Source organism: Petaurus breviceps, unplaced genomic scaffold (assembly GCF_028583685.1).
Source record: "Petaurus breviceps papuanus isolate PSGF00001 unplaced genomic scaffold, PetGlider_PUasm1.0 225, whole genome shotgun sequence".
NCBI lineage: Eukaryota > Metazoa > Chordata > Mammalia > Diprotodontia > Petauridae > Petaurus > Petaurus breviceps.
In genome coordinates this window covers 22748827-22759192 of record NW_027185889.1, presented here as the reverse complement: position 1 = coordinate 22759192, position 10366 = coordinate 22748827, and the positions used below count along the sequence as shown (strand labels likewise).

Genomic DNA, 10366 nt, shown 5'->3' with positions numbered 1-10366 from the left:
CCTTCCTTCCTTCCTTCCTTCCTTCCTTCCTTCCTTCCTTCCTTCCTCTCTTTCCTCTCTGCATTGTTGTACTCAATGTACATAGAGTTCCAATTCTGCTCATCTTACATTGCATCACTTTCTCCAGGTGTGTGTTGTGTGTGGGGGGATATGTGTCCTTATATGGTTCCTATTTTTTATGGCAACTAAGTATTCTTTTAAAATATGGCCATTTGTTGAGACTTTGTTGCCATTATCCAATTATTGAACTATCTATATTATCCAATTTTCTATTACACAGAACAGCTATAAATACTTTTGGACAGATTGATCCCTTTTTCCATTTTTTTTATACAGGTCGGTCATTTTTTGGGGGGATGTTTTTTTTTATAATTTTCAGACAGAGTTCTAAGAATGGGCTGAAAAGTAATTCTTTGACATTGCAGATTTCCATTTGCTCTCCACAAAAATCAGTGTATGATACAAAAATTTAATTCCAGTAATGATCCTTAAGTTCCTTTTTATGAATTGACTAGAAACAAAATCAGTTCATTAAATGACATTATTCAAAAGATCAAAGATTTAGAGCTGTACGGGACCTTTGAGGCCATCGACTCTAATCCCCTCATTTTACAAATGAGGAAATGGACCCAGAAAAGTTGAGTGGCCCAGGGTCACGGAGCCAGCATGACAACAGGCATTTTCTAAGTATCTGCTACATTCAAGGTACTGCCAATCCCCAAGCAAAACAATTCTGTGATTTGGGCAGAAAAACAAATCTTTTCTACCACCTGGAGGAATCCAGCACCAGTTGTATACAGGGAGGCACAGTTTAGAGGGGAGAAATTCCATTTAGGGATAGACAGGGTGGAAAGACAGATCTAACAAACAGCTCCATCTGTTCCCAGGGGTCAGTGTACACCCCTTAAGGCACGACCTGATTTCCACGCTGCCTCCATAGCAGCTGCAGGAGATTTTTCACGGATTCTTCAATGGGCTCCACATTTCTCAAATCAGTCTGAAGGACCGTTTCTGAATGCAGCTTGAGCCTCAAGGACAAGGGTCTCATAGCTGGATGGATGCCCAATACAGGCTGCCCTTACCAATGTTGTGCTGAGCATGGAGCTTTCTCTGGGAAGCTGCCACAGCTTCTGGGAGATAGATGTTCAACCCTTGAAGTATATGCAGTCTCAAGGCAATATCCTGTTTTCACATACTTCTCAAATGATTCCCTCCTCTTTGAAGAAGTGCGACTTTTCACTTCCTTTACTAGAGTTCCAACTTTCTACTAGGGATATAGGAGTATACCTTTCTGTGAGTGAATCAAGACCTTTGTCTTTGTTGTGTAGAATTGCAACAAAGGTGAGGCAACCAGAACTTTGCACTAGGGTTCAGGAAATTTAGGGGGCAACAGTATCCCTTTGTATGTCTTTAAGAGGAAGAAACATCTTTACTTAGAAGAATTTATGAGATGCAAGCTTCTGCAAGCTACCAGATGTTATTCCTCACCCCCCAGCCCCATGTGTACCTTTACCATCAGCTGCCCTGCCCTGCTCCCTCCCCCTGCTAGCTTCTTCCCTAGCATGGGTGGTCCAAGGTTTCTCTGCCCCCCCCTGCCCCCAATGTATTTTGTGTTTGTTATGCTCCCTACATAAAGACATAGCATACTTAGGATAATAGAGGCATATTTTTTATATGCTTTTCTGTGCCACTCAGCTTTGTTCACCTTTCAGTGTGAAAGTTTATTTATCCTGAAAAAAATGTTTTGTGACAACACACACACACACACACACTCTCCAAGTATTGTTTGGTGTGACTTAAAAACAGGCTGACTCTTTCCAAAACAAAAACTCTTTTGGCTACAGGGACCAATGGGAAGAGGAGGAGCATCTATATATAGAAAGAAAAAAGGACCAAGCTGTTTAGAACCAAGATATAGTCACAGAACATACACCATAGCTACTTCAAAGCACAACTTTCTCCCCGTTTGTGTTATAACACGTCTCTAAACTGGTCCAACACCAGATTCAGGGTACCAGCTGTACCACATCTGGATAGTCAGAAATGGTGGTGAGCCAGAGTGACTCTGACACACTGAGATTTTTAAAATTTGAATATTTAACCACCAGGTAGTGTTACTAGCACAGTACATTTAATGGAAGCTTCTGCTGTCAAGCATACTTCGATAAGGAGGAAGTGCTCAGCTAGTACTGTGTTCCTGGGGCAGGTCTACGTCTTTCTCCACAGGTTAGTGCTGGGTTTGGAGTCAGGAAAACCTGAGTTCAAATTCTGCCACTGACCCTTACTAGTCATATGACCCTGAGCACAGGCAAGTCACTTACCTTTCTCTGCCTCAGTTTCCTTATCTGTAAAATGGGGAATATAAACATCACCTCCCTTATAGAGTGGTTGTGAAATAACATATGACATGCACTTTGTAAACCTTAAAGCAGTATATAAGTGCTAGCTATTATAATTATCTACCTAATCAAAATGAGCTCTGAGCCCCACCTACTGATTAACTCCATTTCCTTCTTTTATACTGTCTCTGCTTCAGTAAATGCTAGTCATGTAACTTTGGCATGACGATGTGGGCTTTACATGGAAGCAGATAAATATGCTTAGATATAACATGCAATTACTCTTAGCATAGAACCCATAAGTATATAATGATCAGAGAACACAAAGTGTAATAAAATAATAGACCAGGTACCAAACAGCTTCCAGCTCACTGCTCTTCCAAACCCTGGAAGTTCCATCAAACTAGGATTACAGTCAGTCGCCTCTAGAATTGATCTGGATCTAGCATTTCTAGTCAGTGTATTATTTGAGTCCTCCCTCAAGCAGGCAAAATGGTGTCATGATAGCGCCCCCATATGTTCAACTAATTTTTCTCATAGAAATGGCCATCATCCCCACACCCTGCACACAGACTCTGGTGTCAGGGGCTCTGCTCATTCTGGAGTGCTGAACTCGAAATCTGCTGCAAGATGGTGCCTATAAGAGGATGGTTTTTCCAGTTTCAGTCTTAGTGAGGATCTCTGACTTCAGCTTGTGTCGGCTACTGTGGAGTGGCCAGTTCTGGTGGTGAGCGTGGTCCTTGTGCCTTATGTCCCTTTCTCCTAGGTCTTCAGTAGGGGTGACAGGGGTGCTTTCTGTTCCATCTGTATCTCCCCATTTGACTTCCCATCACCCCAGTCCTACCCCAATTCCCTAGTGCTCCTATTAATAGGGTTGGTGAGAGGCAGACAACTGTGCTTATTTCAATTCAAAACATTTTTTCTAAATGCTTTTTATGTTGGAGGTACTGTTCTTTGTGCTAGAGATCAAAAGAAAAATGAAACAATCCCTGCTTTTATAGATATATTTGATGGGGTCTGTGTGGGGGAATATTCTTAGATCCATTAGAATAATACGCAAATGTGTAGTTGGTCTTTCCTTTTTGAAGAGAATGAATGACATCACAGAGCGATGACCTGTGTGTGAATTGGATTTAATTTGAGGCAGAGTTGTGCAAAGTCTTCAGCCTCACTTTCGTCCAGAGTCATCCAAGTCCAGTGACAGGACAAAAGTCAAGATGATTGGTGATAGCTTGGGGATGCGGTGGATGACCTTGGCATCTTTGATGTCTAACCAAGCTCTAATCATTCCATAGAGACTGCTTCAGCTGCCTTCATGGTCATTGAAATAATTGTTCCTATCTGCCCATTTCGCATTCCACTGGGGGAAATCTTCACATGCTTGGGGAAGACATTCCCTTAACTCATGTGTTAAGCTCAAAAGACAAAGTCCTCTAGAAGATTTGAGGAGAGACAGAATGCTTTCTAGGTTGGGAATGGGGGGTGGGGGGAGTTCATGAAGGGACCCTGAGCTGAGACTTGAGGTGAAAAGATTTGGCTGCATGGAGGTATCAAGGTGGGAAAGGGCAGAATGAGAACAGGCAGCAGCCAACATCCAGTCTGGCTGGAATACAGAATATGTGGAGGGGATTCATGGGAAATATGCTCGAAAGTTAGGTGGCAGCGCCATTACAAAGAAAGCTTATTGCTCAACCTAGGAGGTTAGATTCTATCCTAGAGAAAAATTGAGAGTCATTGAAAAAATGGGAAAAACGGAGGGACAAGGACATTTTAAAGACTATTTTGGCAACTCTGCATGTCTGTGTGTATATATGTGTATGTATGTTTGTGTGTGTGTCTGTCTTTCTGTCTGTGTATATGTGTGTCTATGCATGTCTGTGTGTGTATATGTGTATGTGTGTTTGTGTGTCTGTGTCTGTCTTTCCATCTGTGTATATGTGTGTGTGTCTGTGTCTGTCTGTCTCTCCGTCTGTGTATATGTGTGTGTCTATGTGTGTCTGTGAGTGTGTGAGTGTATGTCTCCAAGGACCAGTTGAAACCCTTTTGAATAGGTTCCTGGCCTTAGGTATCAGCTACTAAATGGAAAAGGGCACATGAGCAGTAGCATTGGAAGGAGCCCACATCAATTAAGTTATAGATGACAGAAGCTGCAGAGGTGACCCCATGACCTTCCGTCTCCTGCATGAGATGAAGGGGTGAGATGATGAGAGAAGCCCACAGAGGAGACGGAGAAGACAAAGGAGAGGGCAGCCAGGAGGAGAGTGATGGTCCATGGCATCATAGGATACAAAGAGGTCCAGCAGGATGAGAACAGGAAAGAGACCACTGGATTTAGCAAGAAGGAGGTCGTTCATGGATGTAGAACTGTTTCAGTAGACTGTTGCCAACGGGGAATCATATTGCAATGGAGTGAGAAGGGAGTGGTGGTGAGAAGAGGCAGTGAATGTAGACTGTTCTTTCTATAGATTTGGCAGCCAAAGGGAGAGATGGGATGGCCAGATACAGTTTTGTTACCTTCCCTCCAAACACCGCAACTACCTCCTAGACTCCCTCCCACCCTTTGTCTTCCTCCTTGCCATGCCAGTCCTAATCATCTGTATCCACTGAGGCAACATGGCATAGCAGACAGCAACAGGACCTGGATTCAAATGTTGCCTTTGAAACTTAAAAGGTGTGTGACCTTGAGCAAGTAATGGAGTGCTCTAAGTTTTGCAAAACACTTTACATGTTATTTCTTTTGATCTTTACAACCAGCCTGTGAGGTAGATGTTATTGTTATTATTATTACCACTTTACGGATGAGAAAAACAAGGCTGAGAGAGGTTAAGTGATTTGTGTAAGACACATAACTATAAAGGTCTGAAGCAAGATTTGAATGCAGGTCTTCCTTATTTCAGGTCTCATACTCTATTCATTGTGCCATCTAGCTAATGCCCTGAGCCTCAGTTTCCACATCTGTAAAGTGGGGATAATAATACCTGTAGCAGTTGCCCCAGAGAGTTTTTGTAAGGGTCAAATGAGATAATGTATATAAAGCATTTTATAAACATTCTATAAATATGAGCAAACATCATTAATTAGTTTATTAATTACCACTATCATTATCCCCTGGCTCCAATACAATAAGAAAGAATAACTTAAAATTTTGTGATTCTATATCATGTCTATAAAATATCATCCCACAATCCTTTGGGGCTACTAATGAATGTGTAAGCTCTCAAAAAAAATAGCAAGAACCACATTCTTTCTCATGTTCTCCTAGTAAACTTCCTCTCCCATCCCTTGTCCCCCACCCCAAACACCACCCCAGGAAATGTGGGAGAATTTGCCACAAAGATGGCAGCAAAACTATTTGTGGGCTGCTCAGCTTTTAAAAAAATCTATCCGTAAGGCTTCCTTTCATGTGACCCTGGGAATAGGTGGGACACCTATTGCCTCAACCTGTTACTACTAGGTTCCTCCAGATTGGGGGACTAGGCGTCACTGGAGGGATTGGCCTGTTGTTTTTTGGCTGTTTAATCTGAAGTGAGTTTACTCCTCTTCCCAACACCATCACCATCACCACCAATACACCCCAAAAAAAGATACACACACAACAGGATGTGGGCAGGTGTTTTTTTTCTCCAACATAAACACTTTGTTTTTAGAATTATTATTATACAATTAACTGAACACATTTTGCCTTCTGTTGAGAACGAATTGGTTTTCAAGGTGAAATCTTAGGAAATAAAACATTTTAGTGAATTCAGTTGAAAACTAACCAATGCAGGGGCCCACTGGTATTGGGCAGCAGAGGGGTGTGCTGTCCTAAATGAATTTTACTGGGAGCTGAGAAAAATCCATTTTCCTCAGGGATAGACAAGTGTCATATTCTTCCACATTGCCTCTGACCACATTACCGCTATACACTTATGGCACTCTGCAGTCTGACAAACACAAATCACAGTGCATGCTTACTCTATCACTTTCCTTTTCTTTCTTTTCTTTTTTCTTTAAATACGATACAATTATCATCAAACACAAAGCAAGGCTGAACGTTACCAAAGGCCTGCCTTCCAATCTGGGTCTTTCCAAGAATACCCGCTCTAAGCCATCCATGGGAATATTTTATTTTCAACAGAAGGAAGAAAGAAATGACCACACTTGGGTTGCTATTGGAAGAACAAGAACCAAAAAAAATGTTTTCCCACTGGCAACCAGTTTTCACTACAGTAGCAGGGAAGCACTGGGCAGCCTCAGTTTCCCTCAGGATTGCTTGATTCCAAGTCTCGCAAATATGAATCAATTATGTTTGGAGGCACACCTTGCAAAAGAAGCCTGCAGAAGGAAAGGCCACCTACAAAGGAGGAAAAAAGGAAATAGTTCAACATACCTGAGAGAGACAGGCCTACTTTATCGTCCCAGGGGGCTAGCTGCCCTGAGAAGGGAGGACAAAGAGCCTTTCAGTTCCTGCTGGGGAATCTTCTCCTGACTTTAGTGCATTTAAGGAAGAGAAACAGCTGGCATTTTGGAGGAAGAGGCAAGTTTCAGAGCAGGCCTCCTAACCAATCTGGATGCCTGTTGTGCAAATTTAGTGTTGATTTCAAAATACTGACTCTTCTTTTAGCACAGGTGTGAATATTCTGCCTGTGACTTAAGTGTAAGAGCCAAGCTATAGTGAATTCACCTAGATTAAGGATGAGCTCCAAGATCCACTTTCACTCTTTTTTTTTTTTTTATTGTGGTGGGTGGGAAGAGGGAAGGCGAGGGCTCCATCTGTGATTTCCTTCTGGAGAGACTCTCTCCACTAAGGCAGACCAATATCTCCCCTTCAGCTTGTAGTCTTAGAGTTGTGCCTGGGTAACTGAGAGGTAGTGACTTGCCTAGGGTCACACAGCTATTGTCTGTTTGAGGTCAGGTACGAATTCAGGTCTTCCCGACTCCCTTTAGTTACTCACGCACAATGCTGCTTCTCCAGCTTAACTACAGTCTTTTAATTAACTGGATAGCATTCCGTCCCAACAGAACCTGGGAAGGAGCAGTGTAACAGCTCCTGAATAAAGCTTAAATAAACCAGCCAGAATCTTTTTTTTTTTTCTGGGAGCCAATTTGGGGAAGATGATAAATATCACATTGAAAATAACAGGACTGCCCTTGTATTTGGTGTCAACACCCACTGGTCCCTTGTACTTACCTTTGTAGCTAAGTTTTTTGGTTTTCTTTTTTTTTTTTTAAATTAAATCCATTCAGAAGGAACCTTTTGGAACAACCTACCAAAACCTCTTAGGGAAGGGCTTCACTAATCTCTAACAAAGGTGCAATTCAGACAAAAGCAGCATGCTGTTTGACATTCTTTGAAAACTTCCCCCGATGCAAGTCTCAGAAAACCATTCTTTTCTTAAAATGAAGAAAAAAAAAATCCAGTCACGTCTCAGAAGAGATGCTGCCATTTGTTTATGGGTCCATTCCTTGATGCAGTTAGCTGCAGGATGCTGTCCCGCTGTCTCTAGCTACGTTCAAGGCCTCATGCTCTATCCAAGTTTCTTACAATGCTTGAGTTATGGTGATGGGTGAGTACTAATGGTTAATATCAAAGTTTCTGAAATACACATTTAAACTACTCAGTTAGTGATTAAGGACATACCATTTTCATTAGGTCACATAATGAAAATCATGCCATACTCCACAGGCTCTGTATGGCTTATGACAGTCATAAGCTTCATAGGCCGAAACCATATGAAAGCTTACCTGAGATGACACTATACATTCAAAAATCCTTACTGCGCTACGACTAAGGGAGAGAGAGAGAGAGAAGTTATGAGCATTAATAAAGGCCTGACACCAAGGTGGATGACTTGTTGGATACAATTATTTTCACAGTTATGGTAGATGAGGAGATGATTTAATGAATCCTTAGTCATGTAAAAGATGTAGGAGATAGAAGCATATGGAAAATAAAAGGCAGGGTCCAGTACCACTTCAAAGGGCTCATTAATATGTGAAAGCTTTATTAATATGCAGGACCAAGGGAAGATGACTCCTAGTCTTTTGCCTTAGCAGATGGTAGAGCAAATCAGATTGTGCGATGGATGTTTATGGTAACAGCTTCCAAACCGTAAGCTTAAAAAGAAACTACAACATATATATATGGCATTTTTCAACAAAAGAAAAACACAGACATAGCACTATGATACATATATATATGTTGAAACTCAGGCAAAATTATCAAGTTGATCTAAGTTAACTTGCTGGGCCCTGCTGGACAATTATACTCTTTGAGTTCATCACATTTTAAAATGGGGGGTTCAAATAAACAGAAGCCCTTAGCATACCCCTAATCTAGAGCAGGGAGGGGAGTGTGTGGGACTGAGAGGAGTTCAGCACTAAGTGCTCAGACTGAAGTGACTGGAATACTTAGAATGTAAATTCCTTGAGGACAGGGACGATTTAATTTTTGTCTTTGTTAACTCTAATGCCTAGAAATATGCCTGGCACATCCCATGTTTGTTGATTGGTTGGTTATGGGATCACAGACATGAAACCAAAAAGGACTATTGAGTCCAAAGAGTCATTTTACAGATGAGGAAACTGAGGACCAGGCAGACGAAGTGATTTGCCCAGGGTCAGACAGCTAGTAGGTGTCTGAGGCAGGATTTGAACATCTTCCTGACTCCAAGCCCAGAACTCGATCTACTGTACTACCTAGCTGCCTTTATTGATTATAATCCAGAAAAAATATTTTAAAAGATAGTTTCAATTTCTTCCTATTTTGGAGGCTGTAAATATAATTTCTGAATGTTCATAATCAACTACTCAATCAAGAAATACGTATTAAGCACTGATTATGTGCCAGGCACTGTGCTAAGCACTGGGGATACACAAGGAAAATTTACTGTGACCTCTATATCTGAGGGTGACAGATCTTTTCTTTGCCAAACTCACAGACCAAATGTTAATGGATGCTTTTGGACTGTGAAGAAATGAACATAAAAATATGTTTGTTATCTACATATATGAGCATATGTATATGTGTGTGTGTGTGTGTGGGTAAACCATTGATCTACAGGACACTGAATATCTCTTAGAGGTCATTAGGCCAACCCCTGATCTTACACGTGAGGGGCCTGAGTGACTTATCAATTGGATTCTTTTCCTTCAGCTACTCTACTTCATATATTTCATATCCCAAATTAAAACTGCTGTTCCTGCTTATGCTGTGATTTGAAAAATATATATATATATGAAACAAACCTAGCTTTATACATGACCCTTCATGCAGGGTCCTGGAAATGTCTTGGATTTCATTTAAGGGCATAAATCTCCATACTAATTTCAGTCACATGAAAGTGTTCCAGCTGCCTGGTAGTACTTGTTATAGACATAGACAAGGGCTGGTTAAGTTCCTAAAGTTTGTGGCCTATAGTCAAAGGGTCCCAACCCTCTTTCTAAAATGTGGGCATTTAAAGTTGTTCATCCTTTCAGACCTAACCATGCAGTTTAAGGAGCTAATTCATCAACTCATCTTAAAGCAGTGGTGTTGGACTCAAATGGAAACAGAGGGCTCTTATTCCATACATAATGATCCCTATGGGCCGTATACTGACTTGGTTTTTAAATGTGATATCATCTATGTTTTCTTGTGTTTTTAATTTATTTGATTAAATTTTTCTCAATTCCACTTTAACCTGGTTCAGCTGTACTCGCCAGTGTGCTGGGCTGTATGTGTGATGCCTCTCTCCAAAGGATGAGAGTCTAAGATATGTGAAGACACTCTTTTGTAGGTTTCCAAGCTTATAGTGACCTTGTTGTTAAAAATAAGAAGCTTCATAATTGTAATTTTGTGGTACGTTACACTACCTGACTTCTACCTGATAACTTATCTCCTCTGTTAGTTTACTGTTCTTGAATAATTTGGCCTTCCTCACTCATGGCATAGCTATTGTATGCCATGAGTACTAATGAGAATAGTCTAAAAGCAGAAGGAAAGGCAAGCTTTACATGCAAAATGCATTTTCATGTAAAATAGGAATGGAATGGAAAGTAATATC

At 41.1% G+C, this 10366-nt stretch overlaps 1 protein-coding gene and 1 long non-coding RNA gene across 9 annotated transcripts in view; one reads left to right on the top strand and one right to left on the bottom strand.

Annotated features, from left to right (window-relative positions):
• LOC138166739 (uncharacterized) overlaps window positions 1-10366 on the top strand; it is a 60118-nt gene that overhangs the window by 599 nt on the left and 49153 nt on the right. The window lies entirely within an intron of this gene.
• Window positions 5941-10366, bottom strand: part of MYBPC1 (myosin binding protein C1) — a 179129-nt gene continuing 174703 nt past the window's right edge. For 6 of the 8 annotated variants that reach the window (XM_069095234.1, XM_069095233.1, XM_069095235.1 and 3 more), the window contains one exon: window positions 5941-6675. In XM_069095234.1, coding sequence (XP_068951335.1) covers window positions 6625-6675 — 51 coding nt within the window. In that variant the 3' untranslated portion in view covers window positions 5941-6624. Of the gene's footprint in view, window positions 6676-8066; window positions 8110-10366 lie in introns of all 8 variants that reach the window. The other 2 variants (XM_069095240.1, XM_069095236.1) reach the window with 2 other exon arrangements.